The 25,894-nt window shown below is 38.0% G+C and overlaps 2 protein-coding genes across 2 annotated transcripts in view; one reads left to right on the top strand and one right to left on the bottom strand.

The window, feature by feature from the left end:
* Nucleotides 1–67: 67 nt before the first annotated feature.
* LOC308413013 (uncharacterized protein) overlaps nt 68–25,894 on the bottom strand; it is a 28,424-nt gene continuing 2,597 nt past the window's right edge. The window contains exons 3-16 of the mRNA XM_080907794.1: nt 23,862–23,987; nt 23,587–23,745; nt 23,391–23,475; nt 22,471–22,626; nt 20,209–20,215; nt 19,329–19,504; nt 18,519–18,582; nt 16,148–16,196; nt 14,374–14,466; nt 12,268–12,393; nt 11,990–12,148; nt 11,794–11,878; nt 10,874–11,029; nt 68–10,788 (exon numbers count right to left, since the gene is read on the bottom strand). Of these exons, the coding sequence (XP_080763920.1) occupies nt 10,764–10,788; nt 10,874–11,029; nt 11,794–11,878; nt 11,990–12,148; nt 12,268–12,393; nt 14,374–14,466; nt 16,148–16,196; nt 18,519–18,582; nt 19,329–19,504; nt 20,209–20,215; nt 22,471–22,626; nt 23,391–23,475; nt 23,587–23,745; nt 23,862–23,987 (1,466 nt within the window). The 3' untranslated portion in view covers nt 68–10,763. The remainder of the gene's footprint in view (nt 10,789–10,873; nt 11,030–11,793; nt 11,879–11,989; nt 12,149–12,267; nt 12,394–14,373; nt 14,467–16,147; nt 16,197–18,518; nt 18,583–19,328; nt 19,505–20,208; nt 20,216–22,470; nt 22,627–23,390; nt 23,476–23,586; nt 23,746–23,861; nt 23,988–25,894) is intronic.
* LOC308412557 (uncharacterized protein) lies at nt 17,459–22,464 on the top strand. Its single transcript, XM_080907010.1, has 6 exons — nt 17,459–18,211; nt 18,372–18,413; nt 18,496–18,765; nt 18,866–19,105; nt 19,294–19,521; nt 19,605–22,464. Exons 1-5 carry the CDS (start codon nt 18,163–18,165, stop codon nt 19,518–19,520), a joined length of 828 nt encoding a protein of 275 aa, XP_080763136.1. The 5' UTR covers nt 17,459–18,162; the 3' UTR covers nt 19,521; nt 19,605–22,464.

Raw genomic sequence — 25,894 nt, 5'->3', positions numbered from 1 at the left:
TCTGATTGCTTTGTTGTGCAAAACACATTCGCTTTTCCAAGAGAAGCACTATGGACTCTCTGTAGGCTCCTTTTATTAATATTTTTATTGTATTTATTCATTATTTTTATATTATCTGTGTGGATATTATGCTGGAGCAGACAGGAGGAGAAGGCCAGGTTGGCAAAAGATAGAAGGAAAAAGAGGAACAGACAAAAAAAAGGGAGAGAAAGAAAGAGAAAAGAAGTGGGGTGGGGGATGAAACAAGCAGACATGCTGGTCTCCATTTGCTGCATCTGTAGCAAAGCACACTTATACGCAGTGCCTGAAAGAGAAAACAGGGAGAGCCAGAGGCAGAGAAGAAAGAACCAGGAGACTCCGGCCATCTGGGGTCCCCCATGAGTGCTGAAAACCCAAGGCCACACATCGCTATCACAACTGTGCCTCCACCCCAGCAGGGGGAAGATGGAGGCACCAGACAGAGCTCCCACAGCCAAGAGCAGGAGAGGCAGGGCAGTGATGACCAACAAGGAGCAACAGAACACAGATAAACTGTTAATTTGGTTATAAATTCAGCTTTTATAGTTCAGAAACAGTGCTCATACATTATATGACTACTGTTTTGAACTATGAATGTTAAATACACTATTTTTGTATCTCATAAACCCATATTTTATATATATTTTAAGAAAAAAATTTCAATGACAACAAGAGCTCTGAAAAACATTGCGATTAGCGCAACAGAAGGCTGAAGAAATAAGTAGCAACAAACAGAAACAGCTGGAGGAACATTTAGCATCTCATCAGGTTACATAGCAACAGGTAAGTATCATTGCATTGTTTTTATTTATATTTTGAACATCTTGTATGGAATTGTGGTTGTAGTTGTTTGTGACTCTTATGTTTATATTTGAGCTTGTCTTGTTGTAAAATGAATACGGGACCAATGAGGTGCTTTCTCGAGAAGAATAAAAAGGACCTAAAATTAATGGTGAAGTCTTGATGTAGTTCACCATAAATATCTCTGAACACTTGGACTCCACAGTATAATACATGTAGTTAGCGTGAGGCATGTGCAGGAAATCATGTATATTGTGTCAGGGCTTCAAAACAAACAGAACAGCAAAAAACAAACAAACAAAAAAAAACAAAAAACAGAACAGATGGACTGACACCTCCACGTCCTCTAAAGTCATCATAAAGGCTGATTTTTAAATGCACAGTAAGCAAAGCAAGGAAGAAGTTTGGGATTAGACAAAGTCATTACAAGTTTTCTTTAATCTGAACTGTAAATTTGAAGGAGTCTGAAAACTAATACCTTACTTATGTTAGTACTTTACAGTTCAATTCTTCAATTCTTCTTGTAAAACAAGGACACAGTATCGTGTGTAGTAGAGAGGAGAGTAAGTAAAATTTATTTACATTTTGTAACTTTTTACAAATAAACTGCCTCACAATTATACAAGAAAGAAAAGGATAACATATCATAAAGATATAATACAACATAAAATACCAAGCTTTGAACAAAAATGTGTTCTGCTGCTCTTTTAAACGGTTAGCAGAATCTGTACAGCATGAATGAGTTCTAATATTTCGGTCCAGAGGGAGAACATGAAGCAAACAAGGAATCTGACCCAAAACAGACCCCTGAGGTATCCCAGAAGGAACAACTGTTGTTTCAGAGATAACTGAATTCATAAAAACACTAAAAGATCTCCCAGATAGATATGACATGAGCCATTTTAAAACATCACCAGTAATCCCAAACTTGTCCTTAAGCCTGTTTATCATTAGCTTAATTACAAAACAGTGCAAAAACTTATTACACTCAGACTTTAAAAACACTGGTACGTGAGGAAGATTGTGAGAGAAAAAATTGTTAATTGTATCAAACAAGACTTTAAGAGTTTTCTTTTCTGAAGTAATAAGATGTGAAAAATAGTCTATTCTGGCATTTTTTGATAAAACTGATTCTTTAACACGCAACTCATGAAGCTGGAGCTTGGACGCCTTCCACAAATGTTCCAACTTGTACAAATACCTCCTAAAATAATAAATATGTTCATTTTTCCAAGTACAAAAACTTGAATATTGGACAATTCTTTCTTTTAGTGGGTCAAAAGTAGACCTACATTCATTGTTAAAGGACAAAATAAATGTGTGAACTTCACTATGAGTCATGTTGGCATCAAAAAAGGCAGGGACCCTCTCAGCAGGATTGTGATTTATTTATTTTTTTTGTTATTCTCTTTTTATTAAACAACCTATATAAACACAAATAATCCAAAATAAACATATAATCAAGAACAGACGTAAATAATAAAAAAAAATAAAAATAAAAATAAGAAAAACAGACGGGTGTACCCTCTAGTGTGTATGTACTCGCACACACATATTCACTCACACACCCATATTCTTAAGCATACATACACATACCTACTTACATATGTGTTCACTTGTAGTCTCATACATACTAACATATACATATAAACACATAACGATTCAGAAATGTGGCATATATAGTTACAGAGATTCAAACAAGATCGGGTCTCCTTAACCGGATGTAGTGTTTCCATTTACCCCAAATTTCACTAAATATATCAAACTGGAGTCTTTTAATGAAGGTAATTCTTTCCATTTTAAACATCCCATGTACAGTCTCATGCCAATCACCCAGTGATGGAATTTTCACACTAAGCCATTTCTTGGTAATAATTTTACGGGCAGCCAAACTCAGGATACCATACAACTGCTTAGACATTTTATCTACATTTACTGAGTATAAATATCCAAACAAAAGTTCGTCCCAATTAAAGGGAAGCTGCATACCAAAAATAATCTGCAACTCAGAGTGGATCAATACCCAAAAAATGTTGATCCTTGGGCAAGACCAGAACAGATGAAAATGTTTTACTCCTTGGGCCCCACAATTTCTCCAGCAATTAGAGTGATTAAAATAATGTTTACTTTGTGCAGGGGTAATAAAAAACCTACAGATACTCTTCCAACCGTAACATCTCCATGTATTAGAACTAGAAATTCTCCACTGAAAAGCGCACTGCTCATACCAAATGTTATCTGATATTGCTATATTTGTTTCATTTTCCCATTTTTTTTTGATGTAGGTAGTATTCCACTTCTTAACCTCTTGTATACCCTTGTACAATCTTGAAATCACCTTAAGGCCTGTGTCAGCCTGATAAGCCTTGACAAATATACTCAGAACAGGTAAAGAAAAAAGATCTGTTCTCTTAGGTATAAAATTATATAAATGATGCCTAATTTGTAAGAACCTAAAAAAGTCCGTTTTACTTAACTGGTATTGATCTTTTATTGATTGGAAGTCCCTAAGAATTCCCTTATCGTAAAACATACAATATGCCGTTAAACCTTGTCCAGACCATTTTTTATATCTTACGTCTAATTCATTAGGTAAAAAATCACTGTCAAAAGCGCACCATCTTAAAATCCTAACCTCTTCAATCCAATCATTCTTATTAAGAAATTGTAACCAGAGTTTTAAAGGTAGGTTAATCCATTGGTTTCCTTGATGAATTTGTTTTTTAATAAGTGTCACATCCCCTAGAATTGCCTGAATTGGAGAATCTTTTAAGGTCACTGTTTCTAGTTCTTTCCATCTCGCTTGATAATCTACATTACACCAACACACTAATGTCCTCAATTGAGCAGAAATATAATAGTCTTTCAAACATGGGAACCCCAACCCTCCTTTGTCTTTAGCCAACTGAATAGTTTGGTACTTAATCCGTGGTTTTTTCCCCTGCCATATAAACCTAGAGATTATTTTGTCCCATTCCCGAAATTGTTTGTCAGTTATTTCTACAGGGAGTGTTTGGAATAGGTAGAGCATCCTGGGCAAGATATTCATTTTAACTGTATCTATACGTGATTCAAAATTTAAAAATGGTAATAAATTCCATCTTTTAATATCCTCATTTATTTTATAACTTAAAGGATTAAAGTTTGCATTGTATATCTTAGATAGATCTTTAGTAATATTTACTCCAAGATACTTCATCTGCTCCGTTTCCCATTTCAAATTGGCTTTAGCCTTAATTTCATAATTGGGCTCATAGTTAAAAGTTAATATCTGAGTCTTCGATATATTTAGTTTATAACCTGATATTGAACTAAAGATCTCCAGAAGTGACAATAGCTTGGGGAAAGTAGTGTTTGGATTTGTCAAATAAATCAAAATATCGTCAGCAAACAAGGAAATCTTATGCTCTCGACCCCTAATCTTGACTCCAGTAATAGTATTGCTTTGTATTACACTTTGACTCAGGGCCTCTATGAAGAGAGCAAAGAGTGAGGGGCTTAGAGGACAACCCTGACGTGTCCCTCTCTGTAGGTTAAAAACATTTGAAAGCGCCCCGTTAACTTTGATTCTTGCCTTTGGTGATTTATATAATGCTTGTATAATCCTGATAAACGATTGATGGAATCCGAATTTATCCATGACTTTGTATAAAAATTCCCAATTAACCCGATCGAAGGCCTTTTCTGCATCTAAGCTCATAAGGACCATCTGAATTTTATTTTTCCTAACATAATCAATAACGTGTAGTGTTCGGCGAACATTATCTTGCGTTTGTCTCTGCTTAATAAAACCAGTCTGATCCAAACTAATTATCTGAACAAGAATATTTTCAATTCTTTTGGCAAGAATGTATGTAAATATCTTAAAGTCCTGGTTAAGAACACTAATGGGGCGGTAATTTCCACAGTCAAGCCTGTCCTTTCCTTCTTTAGCTATTATAGAGATAGAAGCCTCATTCCAAGATGGGGGAATTACTCCCGTCTTTAAAATATAGTTGAATGATGTTCTCATCAAAGGAATCAGTACCTCTTTCATTTCTTTATACCAGTCTGATGGGAATCCATCTGGGCCTGGGCATTTATTCGGTTTCAATTTTGTAATAGCTTTTTTAATTTCAAATTCAGATATGTCCTTGATTAGGGTTATATTCTGTTTTTCATTCAACTTTGGTAAGTCGAATGAATCTAAAAAAGATATCATACCTTTAATATCCACTCTAGGTTGTGTATATAGTTCTTTGTAGAATTTTAGGAAGGCTGACTGTATATCTTCAAGTTTATACACAATGTTATTTGTTTGAGGGTCCTTTATTTTATATATTGTATTTTCTAATTGTTGTTTTTTTAATTTATAAGCCAGTAATTTAGCAGATTTGCCTCCTACCTCATAGTATCTTTGTTTTAAAAAAACCATATTTTTTTGTATTTCACTTGAAAAAATTTCATCGATTTCGTTTTTCTTCTTTTGTATTTCTAATTGTAAGTTTGTAACTGCGCTTATTTTATGGGCATCTTCAAGATATTGTAGTTGTGTCTGGAGTTTTCTTAAATGCTCATTTCTCTTCTTTTTTAAATTAGCGCTGTAACCTATGAGTTTTCCTCTTATCACTGCTTTTAGGGCGTCCCATAGAATACTTGGGGAAACTTCTTCATTATTATTTTCCGCTATATAATCTATTATATCTTGACTAATTTGTTCTTTCATCGTGCTTAGAATACTTGTATTTAATCTCCAGGATGTAACTCTTCTTTCGTATCCAAGCACTACTTCCAGGTACAATGGGGCATGGTCTGATAAATCCATCACTCCTATCCTGCAATTGATCACCCTGCTAAAATCTTTTTGGTACATAAAAAAATAATCCAATCTAGAATAAAATGAATGAGGGTGAGAAAAAAAGGTATAATCCTTCTTGTTGGGGTTTAGTTCTCTCCATACATCTATGAGCCCTACGTCCTTTAAGATTAATTTGATGTTTTTGGTTGTTTTATTCAATCCCGGAGCGTGTGGGTTTGATGAGTCCAAGGACGGGTTGAGGCGAACATTCCAATCTCCTCCCAAAATCAGAGTACCTTGTGCCTCTCCAACAATCAATTCAAAAACCTTTTTGAAAAATTTTATCTCTGATCCTGGGGGAGCATATACATTTATAAGAGTAATCAGTATACCCTCCAGGTACCCTTTGACTAACACAAACCTCCCCTCCTTATCACTGATTTCTTGGATGCATTCAAAATTTAACCTACTAGAGATTAGAATTACCACACCCCTTTTAGGACTCTGAGGGCAGGAAGAGGAATACTGATTAAATTTCCATTTCTTTAATTTATCATGTTCGAGCTTCGATAAGTGAGATTCCTGTATAAAGGCAACTTCTATTTGTTCTCTTTTTATTTTTGACATAATTTTACTTCTTTTAATATGGCTCCCCAGACCATTTACCGTATTTCCCGGACTACAAAGCGCACCTAAATATTAGCCGCACAAGCTAAAATCAGGGGAAAATCCTGTTTTGTACATACATTAGCCGCACCTGACCAAAAGCCGCAGGTGTTTCAATGTTGACTTATCATATGTAAGAGAATATGCACAAAGGGAATTGTCAGGAAAGAGATGGCTGTTTGGAGACATCACTTTTATTAATATTTTGAAAAACAAGTTATGGGTACATATTTGCACATGTAGTACATAACAATAACCTACAGCACACCAGAACAATAGATTCGGCCTACCTTTTAGGCTCAGGTGCAGTGACACAGCTTTAACAAGAAGAAAAGTCAGTCATTCACCACCATCTTTCTCTTCTTCCTACGCACTAAAACCACCAAAGTCCTCTTCACCAGTGTCGGATACAAACAGGCTCAGGATGGCTTCGTCATCCACTCTTCTTCTCTCCTTCGTTGTCACTTTCAAAACCAAAGAAATCCTCATTGTCAGTGTCAGAGTCGAACACCCTCAGAAGGGCCGTGGCGGTGTCCTCCTCTCCATCATGCAGCAGTCCAGCCCTTCAAAATCCGTTGGTGATCGTGGATGTTTTCACACTTTTCCACGCTGTCAGAATCCACCGGTGGAGTTGGGCATAACTTGCTTTTTGGGCATAACTTGCAAGTTTATCGCCGCTCATCATCCACGACTCCCGCTGAACGCGTAGCGCTACTTTGAAGTTTGTTTTTCGCGCTACTTCGTACGGCACCACGTTGCCTGGCGGACGGACATGTGACTAACATACCACTCTTGAACCCCGATCCTTCCGCCAGTGCCGTACAACAGCGGAACACACAAAACAAATCGTCTTACGATATGACAAAAATCATGGACAATCCATAGAAAAGCCGCACCTGACTAAAAGCCGCAGGGTTCAAAGCTTGTGCAAAAAGTAGCGGCTTATAGCCCGACATTTACGGTACATTAAATGACACTATTTTAGTTACCTTACAGGGCATTGATGTACGACCTTATATAATTCCAATCTCTGTACATAGCCAAAGATCGAAAGGTACTCCCCCAAAACAGAAAAAAAAGAGAAAAAAGAAAAGAAGAAGAAGAAAAAAAAAAAAAAAAAAACCCCAAAAAAAACCATTATACAACGAAAACATATAATCATGTTGACTTCCAAAAACATAATCGCTATATTAGCTATATTTGGTGAGGGAAAAACTCTTCTGTCCACTTGTGGAAGAGTGCCCTCTCCGGCACACAGGCCGAAAGCCCAGTGGTCTGTAGCAGAGGTGGGACCAAGTCATTGTTTTGCAAGTCTCAAGTAAGTCTCAAGTCTTTATCCTCAAGTCTCAAGTCAAGTCTCAAGTAATGTCAGGCAAGTCAGAGTCGAGTCTCAAGTCACTGGTGTAAAAGTCCGAGTCAAGTCACAAGTCTGAAACTTTGAATTTCAAGTCCTTTCGAGTCTTTAAAAAAAAAACGAAAAAATAATGTTGCAGTTATGCTAAATGTAAATATTAGACCATGTAATTTTTTAATCTGTGTTTTTCTCAACACATGACAAAATAGTGAACTTAGAAAATATACACAAATTGTGAAATTGCACCTCTTTAAAATGCAGCTCAATTAAACCTAGCTCCAAGAATAATTTTCACCGACAGTTCTGAGATAAGCTGCATGTTATTCTTGGATGCGGTTGTAGGACCGGCTTTGAAATCGCATGACAAAAATATCATACATAAATAAATGATATTTTTTTTAAAAATATCATTAAAAAAAAAAAAACTGCATCACCAACGTAGCCTTGAAAACATTTGCTAGTTAGATGAAGTCAGCTATCTCATCGTAGCATATTTATATGCATATTTATAATCATACGGTTCTTGGAGTGAGTGCACACACTCATGAAGTTTAGTAACTTCAGGTCACTGCAACAAGCCCAGGTACAGTTTACCGACGGATGGGTGCAGGACCTTGAAATGCACCGTGTAGAACGAAAGACCATCGTACGTATCATAAGTTTACCAGTCTCACAAATTGTTGTCATAAATACACATTCCTTAACCGTTTATTAATAGGACCTTTGAGCTCAACGGTAATTAATTAGTTTAATTTTTTTTTTTTTTTTTTTTTTTTTTGGGTTGTATGGAAGCCCCAAACGCAATTTCATTGTTCTTGACAATGACAATAAATAAATAAATACTAAATACTAAAATACTGTATGCTGTAATCGTACTGGGCAATTAGTGATACAAAAAACCTGTTTTATCCTGTGAATAAAAGTATATGTTTTTGTCAATGTACCATAATAACAGAAGCGAAACGCAATATTGTGTCAGGACAATTCACTATTTATGCACAATAAACAAAGGAGCATAGCGCAACAATTTCTGTTCAGCGCCAGACTTGCTTGTAACCTATATCACTAATTATGTTATGAAAATGATGTATTAAGTACTAAAAAACACTGACCTTCGTGTAAATGCTTGGAGCAGACTAACCTGTGAGCTGGAGTGTTCTGGGACGTTATATTTGATCTTTGAATGGCTGCAATCCAGACCATCCATCGCGTCTTTGTTACTTCGGAAACATGGCTCGAACAATTTCTCTTCAACGACGTAATCCGATAACAACCGATCTCTTTACCCGTCGGCTTCCCGTGGCTGTCATGCGACCGGCTATTGCAGTTAATAATACAACGGCTTCTTGACATTTTTGTGTTTCTTTTTATCGCTGTGTGACTGATTTTAATTGAAAGCCTGCGTGCGCTAGTACCTCTTGCCACGAGTTCCCAGAATCCTTTGCGGTTCTACCCGTGAATGACGTCACATTTTCAATCTCTATATAATATGCATGTTAAATTTTATATTTGGGGTAAAATATCAAGTCTTTTCAAGTAAACCGGTTCAAGTCCAATTCAAGTCCCAAGTCATTGGTGTAAAAGTCCAAGTCAAGTCACAAGTCATAAAATTAATGACTCGAGTCTGACTCGAGTCCAAGTCATGTGACTCGAGTCCACACCTCTGGTCTGTAGGGTCCAACTTATTGTGCAAATAAATGACCCGACTTTAATGTAATTTTATATGCCCTCTTTATAAGATTAACTAATTATATAACAAAACAAGTAAATCGAAATAAAATTCATATTCTCAGTTCATCTTAGGTCTCAATATTCTTGAGTTTACCTCTAGTATAGTGCTCCGTCACACACTTGCTGTTTATCCACTGTCATCTTGGTGCCTAAATATCTGAAGGCGTTCCTTGAAACCCAGCTTTGGAGTCGAGTTTCCACCTTTCTTCTTCGTACTTGTTTGCCAAGTGTGCTGTTTTATTTGATCCAAGAATGAGTCTCTGTCTTTCACAACTTCTACCGATAATCCCCTCTTCACCATATCGGTAGTCGCTTCGTGCGCCGTGTTGTATGTCACAATTCCCTCTCTGTAGAACACCCTTAGCTTGGCCGGGAAAGGCGTCTGGAAGCGAATATTGTTCTCTTTAAGCACCTTCTTCGCTGTCGCATATTCCTTTCTTCTTCTTTGTATCTCCGGGGCATAGTCATTGTCCACATATATCCTAGAATCCATAAAGTTGAAGCCCTTAGCCTGCCAGGCCTTCTTAATAATGTCTTCTTTGTTAGGATTGTGATTTATAATCCACCTTTGAATCATCAATTTATGAAGTGAAGGATCCAGAACAAATGACAAACTAAAAAATATACAGCTGTGGTCTGTCACATGTACATTTTTCACACATACATCGTTTGTTTTTAAACCCAGGGAGAAAGCAAGATCCAGCGTGTGGCCTTTTATATGTGTGGAGCCAGAAACATGGTGCTTAAAGTTCAAAGACTCAGCAGCTGAGTTACAGGATCCATCGATATGAAGGTTAAAATATCTCAGTATTACAACCTTCCCCAATGTAATGATAAATGATGAAAGGTCGCCGAATTCAGCTGAAAATGCTCTGGCAACACCAGGAGGTCAGTAGACTGAAATACAATAAAAGGTTTTCAAAGAACCGACCCTAATCATCTGTAACTTAAATGAAGAAATAGAGTCTGACTTCATCAGCCTGCATGTGAGTCTGTGCTGGTACACAGCAGAAAGTCCTCTGCCACATCCCCAAAGACACCCAGTTACAATGACGGAAATGCCAGCTGTGCAGATCTCCTCAAAATAAACATGATCCGTGTCCTGCTGCGATGTCTCAGTCAGCAGCATGAAGTCTGGAGACTCCTTGATGAGGAGATTGTTTAGAATAAGTGGTTTGTGGAGCGAGCATCGAGCAGAGAAATTGGTGATGGCTGGTCAGCACCCTCAACAGATGACTGCAGCATCACTTTGATTAAACAGCTGTGCACATCTGTGTAAGTGCCACGTTGGACAGTGAGTCCCGAACCAGGTGAAGCCATCATCGATGTCAGGACATCAATCCTGCTAGCTAAATGGAGGAGAGATGGCGAACATGAGGTCCGCTTTCTCAGGCATCATCAGTAGTCCCCGAGCAATTATTTTCTGCTCTTATCTGGTTTCCTGAAAAAACAGAGTTATTAACATGTTAGTGACTGTAGGTGCTGTGCAGAGGGAGCAGATTTGACACTGGTTAGATGGCACTTACCTTGCTTTCACAAATCCTGTTGTCACAAGGCAAATTACTATTATTAGGAAAAGCACAACAGATAAAATAAAAAAATTACGATGTCTTGATGCGCTTCCACAGACAACGTCACTGGTTGAGCTTCCTTCTTCAACTTTAATCTGGCTCTCAGAGCAACTGTGGCAAAAAAGAAATAAAATATAAATAAATCATTATTATCAGTGTTTATTTGTGTTTGCACTGTAAAGATCTTTGTAACAATGTGACCATCAATATTAACTGTTTAACTGTCCTGTCGTCTGTCTGTGGCTCAGATATGCAGGACAAACATGTCCTGGAATGTAGCTGGTTCCACTTTAATATCTAGTTACCTGTAACTACCCAGTACTCTATCTGCGATTACCCAGTACTCATCATTTTACTAACATTTTATTGGCATGTCATAATTCAATTTTCACACCAATCACGTAAATAATCATTATTGCAATATCTATAGAAACACAGTTCAACAGTCAAAGTTTTTTAAACCTTTATTTTGTCTTTGTGGCAAAATAATTAAACTAAATGTAGCAAGACTGTGTAAAACAAATAATTAGACAATTATTTATCACTATGTGACTTTCACACTATAGATATTATATTATTAAAATCATGATTATCATCAGTACATAGCTACTGAGACACCACATTATTATTGGTAATTAATAATTGATAATATTATATGACTGTATATACAAACAAGAGAACATGGCCACATGGTGTTGCTATAGCAATGATATTCTGGTATGACACTAAATCACATGGAAATTTATGTTGGTATTACTGCAGGCAATGTGATGTGACACAGCCCAGGATATTGGAGATTCCATTAAGACATTGATGATCAATAGCTGAATATATAATACACCTTTAGAGGGATTTGAATATAAATTATGACCTACGTTTTCCAACCTGTGCAGTTCACACCGTCCTTGGAAAAAAAGCCTGGCTGACAGTCTTCACACACTGTGTCACTTCTGCTGGTTCCTGAAAGAAACACATTCGTTGTTACACACAATCCAGAAAAAAAACAAAAAACTTAAAATCACAGTTTATCAGCTCATCTAAAAAATAGACTTAGACTTTAAACTTTCTTACCAGGTTCTTTTATCCTCTGACCAGCTTCACACTGTGAATGTTTCTCTGCCAAACTACATCTGTTACTGTCTGTCAAACCTTTGCAGTAATATCCATTTAAAACGTCACACACTGTGTCAGTTGTTGCTGTACAGTTCTGCTTGACAAAGAGACCATGACCTAAAAAAACAAAAAAAAAACATTAGTGTAAAATGATGTTTCTGTAATTTACTTTTATATGAAAGCTTTATTTTTTTTTTCAATCTAAATTTGACAAAGGATTTCTCATCTGACTGTACCTGTGTCACAGGCAGTGCAGGGGAAACAGTTATACAGGCTGTTGGGTTGGTTCATAAAGGTCCCCATCTCACAAGGACGGCACTGAGTTCCTGGAAATGCTGTGCAGTCTCTCTGAACAACTCTACCTGTTCAACAGAACACAACATTTATGTCAGACTTTTAGCATTTAACACAGAGTGAATCTACAGTTGTAGTGTTGGGTGTTATATACAGTAAGTCAAGCAGCTACAACATTACAGATCTACAAATTCAATGTGGCCCAGTTTCCTGATCCAGTATCACGGCAAAACGTGTAACAGACACATCGGTCCACTGTGTCCCTTTCATGCTTGACCTCTCCAAAGTGTGAAATGGACACTTATGCAGAAGCTGCAGTAACAGCGGAGGGAGATATTTTATTTCAAGTAACATGAAAATAATCATGTTTAAACAGACATTATTAACACATTTACATGTAAATCTTTCTTAATTGTTTTAAGAACCATGGAATGTACTTCATAGGTTTCTTGGTCACTACCGACTTCTTGCCTTTACATATATTGTCTCACATTGCTGGTGATGCAACTTGTGCTTCATTTTACTGCTTGTGATAAACAATAATAAAAATAATAAAACACATATTTCTTATTTTAAATTTAACTGAGATGCAGGAAGTCAATATTAATTACCTGAATGCAACATAAAATATCTAATAATAGAGGGGGCTTAAACAAAGGTCCTGCCCCATTAAATCAAACTTTCAGAAACTGAGAAAGAAAAAAAATAGATTACCCACAAACTGAATATGGACAAGATTTACTACAGCATCTGAAAAATGCACTGGAAAAGGCACAAATGTCATGGTTTCACCTCTTGTTCACTCTTTCCCTTCGTGCTCCCTTTTTGCACAGGCTCACACAAAACTCAGCAGAAACCCCCCCCCCCCCCCCCCCCCCAGCTAAACATCCAATCACTGTTAGTATATAAATGACCCATTGATAGGTTTCTCAGTAGGCAGAGCAGAGCAAAATGAAGCAGCAAATCTCTGTCATCAAAATCACAGCGACTCGTCAGATAATTAACAACTAAAAAATACATCTATTTTAGTCAAGCTCAGCGATTTTAGTAAAACTAAACTTTTCACCCCAGCTTCCAGCAGCCCGCAAAGGGAAAGTTAATGCTGTGTGATAGGTCCTAACCCCCTGTTGTCACACCATGTTACATAAAAGGTCATCTTGGTCCATGAAAAGTCAGTAGCAAAAAAATTGGATATGGATGAATCTGTAAGAGTTTTTCAAAAGGGAAGCAGGAGACTGTTGTTGTAGAGTGGATTGGGGAGAAAGGAGAGTGGAGCTGTTCAGTTGCAAACTGAGTCCAGTTCCTTGCAAAGCAAACAAGCTTAAAACAAGACAAAAAAAAAAGAAGAAGAAAAAAGTTAAAATGATCTGATTTAAATCTGTTGTGTTCTACATAACAGATGTGTGATAGGTCCTATCCTCCTAACACAGGCAGACTATGCTTACAGGATGTGATGTTACAACTCTAGTGAAATATTAATGTGTCATATATTTGTCCAAGATGTATTTCTTTGTTATAGTAAATAAAATTAAAATCACGAGTGGTGACTTCTATAACTTTCAGTATGTAATCTGGCATTTTCTACTGTTGTAGGCTGAAAATAAATACATAATATAATTTCATTCAGTTTAAAGGTTTATTTGCAAGATGCAAAAACAGACAAAATTGAAAGTTACAAATGTTTTGTGCATGAAACAAATTCAGACGTGGTGCAGATGTGTGTGTCACAAGTTAATCTGGCTGTAGGCTATGGCACTTGGCCACAGGTGGCGCTAGTTGACGCGACTCCATTTGAGTATACGCAAAGTAAACTGCACACTTTAGTTATGAAGCGAAAACGCTGAAGTCGGAGTAATAAAACATACGAGGGGAACGACAGCGAAGACAAGATTCTCCAGATCGATTACTCTTGCTGACCTGTGAACAGCATTTCGTCTACTTTTGTCTATCGTGTCATTTCAAAGACGAAACCAAAAACGGATCAAATATCAATGTCCCCTTATCGATATGTGGTTGTGCACATTTGCAGTCATCGCTTTTCTTCCTACCTTTGTTGCACATCGGGCAGCACCGTCCATCATTTGTTTTATATTCCTTTGATTGACACGATAACACGGGCACCATGAAGACGGCGGCATATCCTACAGGAAAACACAAGAATATTGATATCCTGGGACTAGTGATGTGACGTTCTGTATCGAGGCTTCGAAGCGTGTGTCGAGTAATGGAGGGGGCGTAGCCATAAACTGTTCAGACTACTTCCATCAGGAAGGAGGTTCTGCAGCATCCGGTCCCGTACCAGCAGACTGAGAGACAGCTTTTTCCATCAGGCCATCAGACTGCTGAACACTTCATAGACACCTCAGCTTCACTACTGGAACTTCAACATTATGCACTCCATACTGTACAGTAATGCCACTGTTTTGCACATGTCTCACTCTGTATATTTTATTTTATTTATTTTATATATTTTATTTATTGTTTACTCTATTTAATTTGTAAAATATGTGTACACACACACACACACACACACACACACACACACACACGTAGAAAAATATTTAGTATACACATCCAGAAATGCATATACTATTATATATTGTACATATATTTATTAGTTTCAGATGTAGCCATTCTCGTATTTTGCTTGTTTACATTATTGTATTTGCACAACTCTGTTGCTTGTGAAGCTTGCACACAAGAATTTCACTCACATGTGCTGTACCAATGTACCTGCACATGTGATGTGACAATAAAAGTGATTTGATTTGATTTGATTTGCTTAGGCACTACAGAGCTATGCATGAGAATAAGGGGAACACCGATTGTGGAGCAAGACCAGGTGAGCCATCAAATGCCATGATAATATAGCATGCCGTAATGTTACTAAATGATATAACAATATTATACAATGCAATAAGTTATGTGTGTGATATTTATATTTGTGCTTTATCTTTATTGTCTTTCCTCAGGAGAACAATCTCAAACAGATGAAGACCTGGTTAGCATAGTGATTGAGGACTCCCAGCCATTTAGCATTGTGGAGGACAAAGGATTTAAAAGATGTGTTAAATCATTAAATCCTAGCTATGTTCTCCCCACTAAAAGGTCATAAAAGCAGTGAAAATTTAGTTTTTACAGAATAAAATGTGAACAGGCAGGACTGACGCCTCAGTGTGTAGCTGTCCATACCTCAACGTTACAAAAGCACAACCACTGTCCACACCCCAACCACACCTCACCTCACGGTAAATGATCATTTCCATTTTAAACATTTCCAAATGATCATTTTCCATACTGCCAGTATAAATATACACAGTATACTGCATCACTACAATATAGATGTTTTACACACTCCTTTTGTTGTTGACATTTACAGGCTGTGTGCAAAAGGCCACACTCTACAAATTTATGCCAACTACTATTTTTACGTCCAGTAAGTGTCCTACTAGAGCAAATGAAGCTTCAAGAAGCTTTGCACTGGAGTGAACCACTTGGATGAAAAGCTTCAGTGCTTCATGAAGCTTCATCTGCCCATCACTACCTGGGACAGACAAATAGCTCAGTTAGCTCACAACCTAAGCTAAAGGTTATGGTAAATGGTAAATGGCCTGCATTTGTATAGCGCTTTTCTAGTCCCTAAGGACCCCAAAGCGCTTCACACTACATTCAGTCATTCACTCATTCACACACACATTCACACACTGGCGATGGCAAGCTACATTGTAGCCACAGCTGCCCTGGGGCGCACTGACAGAGGCGAGCTTAGCTAAGCTTAAGCTAAAGGCTGTGTCGTATACACGAAAATGTTGCTGTACTTACCGAAGATAAGTAACGCAGACAGCATGATATCACATCCTAACACGCTGCTCTGTAATACATTTGTAGGCTTTATTTCACTAATGTACTATACAAATCTAACAGAAACCGCTAAAATGCGTTAAGCTTTCGGTTGTGATGTGGGCGTAACAGGAAGGAAACTTGGGGAAGAAAGAGCCAAAGTCCATCCCACACTGACGATTCTCGTGACTTTTGTCGACAAACTGAAGATATTTTACTTATCTTTTACAAGGCTCATCTTCGTTTAGACAGAGACAATAAAACAGAGAGAGTTTGAAGGAAGATGAAGGGAATCGTAGGATTTAATGTTTAATTTGTACACATTCCAGCGATTGTTTTACTCCTGAACCCGATGAATATTTACGAGTAACACGAGACAGACTGAGGATCGCGGAAGTATTCGTAGCCGAAGATTTTACTAATGAATAATGAAGCTGGGATTTTTATTTGAACCTGTACCTGGATTCGTATTTTCCACTGTGAAATAAAAAGTAAATAATTTATAGCCACGTAGATGGTTACCATTAATTAATAATATTTAAGTTTTAAGAGTAATTGTTTAAGAGGGATTAGTTTCCAGTGATGGATTGGATAAAAGAGCACAAGAAGTATAAAACAGTTTAGTACTATCATTACTTCAAGTATAAATAGATAAGACAAGTAAAAACAAACAAACAAACAAAAAACAAGTGAGTGTCTTTATATAGAATTGACAGTCACCTCTTCACTGGTATTATTAAGCAGCATCAGTACAAAGCAGTGATGGGAGAAAACCAGCAGTTTCAACAGCTACGTTATCTTTCAGGACATCCTGATGTCTCCCTGTCTCCATCCTCACAGTCTCCTCTACCATTTGATTAATCTTCTTTGTATGTAGACTCAAATAATTTGTGACCTCATAATGATCAACACGGCAGTGCTTCACTTACACTGAATCTTGGAAATGTGAGGATGCAAGAAATGAAATAAAACCAGCTGTCTGTGATACCAACTAACGTGTTAACTTTTTAAAATGATGTAAACTTTTTAGAAAACGTGTCCGTGAATCTGATGAAGAACTACTGTACGTCTGCTGTACACAAGTTTGTTGAAGGTTTTCTTTATTGTCTCTGTGCAGTGTAGGAGTGTTTAGCTTATTTTAGAGTTTAGAAATGTGTTATCATAGAACTATTGTAGAGACACTGACACTGCCCTCAATATAATAAAGGCCTCATTGTGTTGTGAATTTAGGAGTAGATTGTAGGAGACCCCTCCCCCACTTGAACTGTGAGAGTAAAACAGAGAGGAGTTAATGCTGAGTGGAAATTCCCCAGAGGATGTTTGGGTGGGGGTCTCAACATTTGTAACTGGATAACTGTGGTCTGGAAGGGAGATGGGTTTTATGACCTAGGGAGTCACCTACACCCACAGTGTTTTAACTGTCACGCACACACATCCACACGCACACTCACTCATGTGCACTCACACATACACACAGGTATGCGTACACAGTCACACACAAGCACTCACATAGACACCAGGGAACGCGCACATGTAGGCATTCATGTGCTCGTGCACATAGACACAGACAGAGTTTGCAGCACACCGTGGGGGGTTTTATGATAGGGTCGCCCCTACAAAACTGTGTTTCACAGACAAAGGAGTGAAGATTTGGAGAGGGACACACCGGCCTCGTCTTCCCTTCTAGAAGATGCATGCTTAAATGAAGATGAGTAAAAGATTATCAGGTTATCAGGGCTTAACTGTGCCAGCAAAGTGTATTCTTGTGAAATTATAACTAAATGTCAATACAGTTCAATAAAATCTAATGTATACAGCTCCAAAACACAAGAATCAAGGTGCTTTACATTGTAAGATGAAGGTTCTTCAATTATACTGAGAAAACATCAGATGACCGTCTATGAGCAAGTGTGGGGAAGGAGACGGGACCAAAGACATGCTGTGGAGGAGCCAGAGAGTAATAATAACTAATGAATAAATAAGCGAGGGGATAAAAGATGACTCGAGAAGAAAACCTCACCATGATCGTTGGGGTTTTCTCTGTCAGTAGGTGACTGTTTTGGTATTATATAAATAAAATGTAACTGAATTGAATAGTCATCCCACAGCTGTATTATTACCCACAGCAATTTGAATAACTACTAAAATTTACTTAGACTCCTCTCTCTCTGACCTTTGACCTTTATTGACTGTCTTCATGTTGCAGGTGTGTGTGTGCTGCTGCTGTCTGCACCGACTGTTTCTGCCGGTGAGTTTATGGAAGTGAAATTATTCACTCGACCAACAATACAAATACATTTAGTCCGTCTGTGTTTCTGTCTGTCCTCCAGTCTCTCTGTATGTCAGCCCAAACCATCAGCAGTTCTTCAAAGGAGACCGTTATGTCTCCCTGAGTTGTGTCGATGATGGTCAGACAGCTGATGGATGGAGAGTAAAGAGGACCAGAGGAGTATCCACTGAGGGCTGTAGTACAGCTGCAGACTTTAGAAGGTTTAATAATTCCTTCTGTGTTCTGGATCTCTCCGTCTCATCTGGTGGAAGTTTCTGGTGTGAAAACTCATCTGGACAGAAGAGCGATGAAGTCTCCATCGCTGTTTCAGGTACAGAAAGCGATCTGTTCCCATCTGTCTTGCTGTCTCTGTATGACTCTGCTTTGTGGACCTCTGTCTCTAAATGACTCTGTTTGTCTCTGCTGGTCAGAAAAACAGTTGATCCTGGAGATCCCAGCGCTTCCAGTGAACACAGGAAGTAATGTCACTCTGCTCTGCAAACCCAGAAACGGTTCAGCAAAAAAATCGTATTTCTTCAGAGGTAAAGTCAAACTTGGAGAAGGACCTGAAGGAAAATGGATTCTCCATAATGTGCAGCAGTCTGATGAAGGGCTCTACTCGTGTTCTACTCTTATTCATCAGTCTCCTCAAAGCAGGCTGAAGGTCAAAGGTCAGAGCAGCGACATCACTCCTGCTTTAAAGATATGAGTCGGGGGCAAAAAAAATCTAAAACTAATCCCTCTCTCTCTTTACTCCAGGAAGTGAGAAACTTAAAATAAGAAAAGCATTCATTCACAAGCATAAACTAAACTGCTGACCTGATAATAAACTGAACCATCTTCATCATGTCTTTTGCAGAGCCTCCTCCTCCCCCTCACACAACCATAATGTACACTCCTTCACCCTCACCCTCACACTCACCCTCGCCCTCGCCCTCTGGTAATACTGAGCCTTCGGCCTCTTCCTCTCTTCGTCCTCGTTCACCCTCTGTGTCTGTACTAAGACTCTTCTGCCACCTGCTGGTTTTCTGTCCATACTTCATCTCTACCATCCTGCTGCTGTTGATCTGCTGCAGCAGGAAATGAGGTACACTCTCTTATCTAGATTTCAACACATACGCCAATCATCCACTTCAGTTCTCCATCCTGATTTCTTAACTCTGCCCACAGGTAACAAACATGATGTATCCATGGAGATGACCGAGGAAGAGGATTGAAGCTGCAACATTTTCAGTGTTTCAGTGATTTCTTTTTTAATCTGTTGCATTGATGCGTGTGGGGTTTTTTAAGGTTCATGATTACACTAAAAAATCAAACATTTGTGAAATATGAAAAAACTGGGCTAATATAGGTGCATTTATGTTTGTTATATGATTTATAATTATTGGTTGTATTTGTATTAAAGGAAATTCAGATCAGCACATTATCTTTTTTAAACACCTGCCATATGAAACACTTGTAGTTTGTAGAATCATGATCTGATTGCTTTGTTGTGCAAAACACATTCGCTTTTCCAAGAGAAGCACTATGGACTCTCTGTAGGCTCCTTTTATTAATATTTTTATTGTATTTATTCATTATTTTTATATTATCTGTGTGGATATTATGCTGGAGCAGACAGGAGGAGAAGGCCAGGTTGGCAAAAGATAGAAGGAAAAAGAGGAACAGACAAAAAAAAGGGAGAGAAAGAAAGAGAAAAGAAGTGGGGTGGGGGATGAAACAAGCAGACATGCTGGTCTCCATTTGCTGCATCTGTAGCAAAGCACACTTATACGCAGTGCCTGAAAGAGAAAACAGGGAGAGCCAGAGGCAGAGAAGAAAGAACCAGGAGACTCCGGCCATCTGGGGTCCCCCATGAGTGCTGAAAACCCAAGGCCACACATCGCTATCACAACTGTGCCTCCACCCCAGCAGGGGGAAGATGGAGGCACCAGACAGAGCTCCCACAGCCAAGAGCAGGAGAGGCAGGGCAGTGATGACCAACAAGGAGCAACAGAACACAGATAAACTGTTAATTTGGTTATAAATTCAGCTTTTATAGTTCAGAAACAGTGCTCATACATTATATGACTACTGTTTTGAACTATGAATGTTAAATACACTATTTTTGTATCTCATAAACCCATATTTTATATATATTTTAAGAAAAAAAATTTCAATGACAACAAGAGCTCTGAAAAACATTGCGATTAGCGCAACAGAAGGCTGAAGAAATAAGTAGCAACAAACAGAAACAGCTGGAGGAACATTTAGCATCTCATCAGGTTACATAGCAACAGGTAAGTATCATTGCATTGTTTTTATTTATATTTTGAACATCTTGTATGGAATTGTGGTTGTAGTTGTTTGTGACTCTTATGTTTATATTTGAGCTTGTCTTGTTGTAAAATGAATACGGGACCAATGAGGTGCTTTCTCGAGAAGAATAAAAAGGACCTAAAATTAATGGTGAAGTCTTGATGTAGTTCACCATAAATATCTCTGAACACTTGGACTCCACAGTATAATACATGTAGTTAGCGTGAGGCATGTGCAGGAAATCATGTATATTGTGTCAGGGCTTCAAAACAAACAGAACAGCAAAAACCAAACAAACAAAAAAAAACAAAAAACAGAACAGATGGACTGACACCTCCACGTCCTCTAAAGTCATCATAAAGGCTGATTTTTAAATGCACAGTAAGCAAAGCAAGGAAGAAGTTTGGGATTAGACAAAGTCATTACAAGTTTTCTTTAATCTGAACTGTAAATTTGAAGGAGTCTGAAAACTAATACCTTACTTATGTTAGTACTTTACAGTTCAATTCTTCAATTCTTCTTGTAAAACAAGGACACAGTATCGTGTGTAGTAGAGAGGAGAGTAAGTAAAATTTATTTACATTTTGTAACTTTTTACAAATAAACTGCCTCACAATTATACAAGAAAGAAAAGGATAACATATCATAAAGATATAATACAACACAAAATACCAAGCTTTGAACAAAAATGTGTTCTGCTGCTCTTTTAAACGGTTAGCAGAATCTGTACAGCATGAATGAGTTCTAATATTTCGGTCCAGAGGGAGAACATGAAGCAAACAAGGAATCTGACCCAAAACAGACCCCTGAGGTATCCCAGAAGGAACAACTGTTGTTTCAGAGATAACTGAATTCATAAAAACACTAAAAGATCTCCCAGATAGATATGACATGAGCCATATTAAAAAATCACCAGTAATCCCAAACTTGTCCTTAAGCCTGTTTATCATTAGCTTAATTACAAAACAGTGCAAAAACTTATTACACTCAGACTTTAAAAACACTGGTACGTGAGGAAGATTGTGAGAGAAAAAATTGTTAATTGTATCAAACAAGACTTTAAGAGTTTTCTTTTCTGAAGTAATAAGATGTGAAAAATAGTCTATTCTGGCAATTTTTGATAAAACTGATTCTTTAACACGCAACTCATGAAGCTGGAGCTTGGACGCCTTCCACAAATGTTCCAACTTGTACAAATACCTCCTAAAATAATAAATATGTTCATTTTTCCAAGTACAAAAACTTGAATATTGGACAATTCTTTCTTTTAGTGGGTCAAAAGTAGACCTACATTCATTGTTAAAGGACAAAATAAATGTGTGAACTTCACTATGAGTCATGTTGGCATCAAAAAAGGCAGGGACCCTCTCAGCAGGATTGTGATTTATAATCCACCTTTGAATCATCAATTTATGAAGTGAAGGATCCAGAACAAATGACAGACTAAAAAATATACAGCTGTGGTCTGTCACATGTACATTTTTCACACATACATCGTTTGTTTTTAAACCCAGGGAGAAAGACCCAAGATCCAGCGTGTGGCCTTTTATATGTGTGGAGCCAGAAACATGGTGCTTAAAGTTCAAAGACTCAGCAGCTGAGTTACAGGATCCATCGATATGAAGGTTAAAATATCTCAGTATTACAACCTTCCCCAATGTAATGATAAATGATGAAAGGTCGCCGAATTCAGCTGAAAATACTCTGGCAACACCAGGAGGTCAGTAGACTGAAATACCTTGCTTTCACAAATCCTGTTGTCACAAGGCAAATTACTATTATTAGGAAAAGCACAACAGATGAAATAAAAACATAACGATGTCTTGATGCGCTTCCACAGACAACGTCACTGGTTGAGCTTCCTTCTTCAACTTTAATCTGGCTCTCAGAGCAACTGTGGCAAAAAAGAAATAAAATATAAATAAATCATTATTATCAGTGTTTATTTGTGTTTGCACTGTAAAGATCTTTGTAACAATGTGACCATCAATATTAACTGTTTAACTGTCCTGTCGTCTGTCTGTGGCTCAGATATGCAGGACAAACATGTCCTGGAATGTAGCTGGTTCCACTTTAATATCTAGTTACCTGTAACTACCCAGTACTCTATCTGCGATTACCCAGTACTCATCATTTTACTAACATTTTATTGGCATGTCATAATTCAATTTTCACACCGATCATGTAAATAATCATTATTGCAATATCTATAGAAACACAGTTCAACAGTCAAAGTTTTTTAAACCTTTATTTTGTCTTTGTGGCAAAATAATTAAACTAAATGTAGCAAGACTGTGTAAAACAAATAATTAGACAATTATTTATCACTATGTGACTTTCACACTATAGATATTATATTATTAAAATCATGATTATCATCAGTACATAGCTACTGAGACACCACATTATTATTGGTAATTAATAATTGATAATATTATATGACTGTATATACAAACAAGAGAACATGGCCACATGGTGTTGCTATAGCAATGATATTCTGGTATGACACTAAATCACATGGAGATTTATGTTGGTATTACTGCAGGCAATGTGATGTGACACAGCCCAGGATATTGGAGATTCCATTAAGACATTGATGATCAATAGCTGAATATATAATACACCTTTAGAGGGATTTGAATATAAATTATGACCTACGTTTTCCAACCTGTGCAGTTCACACCGTCCTTGGAAAAAAAGCCTGGCTGACAGTCTTCACACACTGTGTCACTTCTGCTGGTCCCTGAAAGAAACACATTCGTTGTTACACACAATCCAGAAAAAAAACAAAAAACTTAAAATCACAGTTTATCAGCTCATCTAAAAAATAGACTTAGACTTTAAACTTTCTTACCAGGTTCTTTTATCCTCTGACCAGCTTCACACTGTGAATGTTTCTCTGCCAAACTACATCCGTTACTGTCTGTCAAACCTTTGCAGTAATATCCATTTAAAACGTCACACACTGTGTCAGTTGTTGCTGTACAGTTCTGCTTGACAAAGAGACCATGACCTAAAAAAAAACAAAAAAGAACATTAGTGTAAAATGATGTTTCTGTAATTTACTTTTAAATGAAAGCTTTATTTTTTTAATTTAAAATTTACAGAGGATTTCCCATCTGACTGTACCTGTGTCACAGGCAGTGCAGGGGAAACAGTTATACAGGCCGTTGGGTTGGTTCATAAAGGTCCCCATCTCACAAGAACGGCACCGAGTTCCTGCATATGCTGTGCAGTCTCTCTGAACAACTGTACCTGTTCAACAGAACACAACATTTATGTCAGACTTTTAGCATTTAACACAGAGGGAATCTACAGTTGTGCAGTTGTAGTGTTGGGTGTTATATACAGTAAGTCAAGCAGCTACAACATTACAGATCTACAAATTCAATGTGGCCCAGTTTCCTGATCCAGTATCACAGCAAAACGTGTAACAGACACATCGGTCCACTGTGTCCCTTTCATGCTTGACCTCTCCAAAGCGTGAAATGGACACTTATGCAGAAGCTGCAGTAACAGCCGAGGGAGATATTTTATTTCAAGTAACATGAAAATAATCATGTTTAAACAGACATTATTAACACATTTACATGTAAATCTTTCTTAACTGTTTTAAGAACCATGGAATGTACTTCATAGGTTTCTTGGTCACTACCGACTTCTTGCCTTTACATCTATTGTCTCCCATTGCTGGTGATGCAACTTGTGCTTCATTTTACTGCTTGTACATGCTTCAGAGTTTGTATGTGATTTGAAGTTTGTATGTGCTTTGTCTGTAGGGGCCACCGTAAATATACTTTTATTTATTCACTCCACATAAATTGTAATAAATAAATCATATAATACAAAAATCAACTATTCACATTTCAACTTTTAACTATTTAAATTTTCAGCTTTTTCCTTTTACAAATTTAAAGTGAAAACAACACAAAACACTGCAAACCACAACAAAATTAAATATAAATTATAATATGAAAACAAAAAGAAGATGCATATTCTCTGTCATATGGGCCCGCATGAATAAACTTTCTGAATCCTTTATCATCTTTTATCAAAAAGAAGGTAGAAGAACCTTCTCCAACTCCAACCCCCGACGCATGTGGCAAGGACTCCAGACCATTACAGACTACAGGACCACCAAACCCTCCCCCGCATCCTCTGATGTCTCCTTCCTCAATGAGCTCAACAACCTTTATGCTCGTTTTGAGCGAGGGAACCCCACAACCACAACCAAAGCAGACGTGACGCCAGACCACCAACCTCTGACTCTCTCCCCCACCGATGTAGGAGCGGTGCTGAGCAGGATCAATGTCCACAAGGCTGCAGGCCCTGATGGCATCCCCGGGCGTGTTCTCAGAGCGTGTTCTGGGGAGCTTGCAGGAGTGCTCACAGACATATTCAACCTGTCCTTGGCCCACGCTGTGGTATCGGCCTGCTTCAAATCCACCTCCATCGTCCCGATACCCAAAAACTCCAACCCATCTTGATCAGTTCCTTGGCAAAGACCAAGGAACTGATCATGGACTTCAGGAAGACCAGGAAACACTTGACCCCTGTTTCAATCCAGGGGGTCAGTGTTGACATTGTGGAGGACTATAAATACCTTGGAGTACACATTGACAATAAACTGGACTGGGCTAAAAACACCACAGCACTTTACAGGAAGGGCCAGAGTCGTCTCTATTTTTTGAGGCGACTGAGGTCCTTCAACATCTGCCAGAAAATGCTGAGGATTTTCTATGAGTCTGTGGTGGCCAGTGCGATCCTCTATGCTGTTGCATGCTGGGGGAGCAGGCTGAGGGTCGCAGATGCCAACAGACTTAATAAACTGATCCGTAAGGCCAGCAATGTTGTGGGGATGGAGCTGGACTCCCTCAAGGTGGTGTCGGAGAGGCGGATGCTGTCCAAGATAAAGACAATGTTGGATAACACCTCCCACCCACTCCATGACATGTTGGTCAGTCACAGGAGCTCGTTCAGTGAGAGACTGAGATTACCGAAAAGCACCACTGAACGACACAGGAAATCATTCCTGCCTGTGGCCATCTCCCTGTACAACGCATCCACTTAACACACTGTTTGCTGCTACAACTACACGTTTCTTTTCCAAATATTTATTTATAAGTGACTTATGTATGTATGTATGTATATATATGTATATA

Source organism: Rhamphochromis sp. 'chilingali' (assembly GCF_963969265.1).
Source record: "Rhamphochromis sp. 'chilingali' genome assembly, chromosome: 16".
NCBI classification, from domain to species: Eukaryota; Metazoa; Chordata; class Actinopteri; order Cichliformes; family Cichlidae; genus Rhamphochromis; species Rhamphochromis sp. 'chilingali'.
The sequence above is the reverse complement of the archived record's forward strand: the minus strand, read 5'-3'. Positions and strand labels throughout refer to the sequence as shown.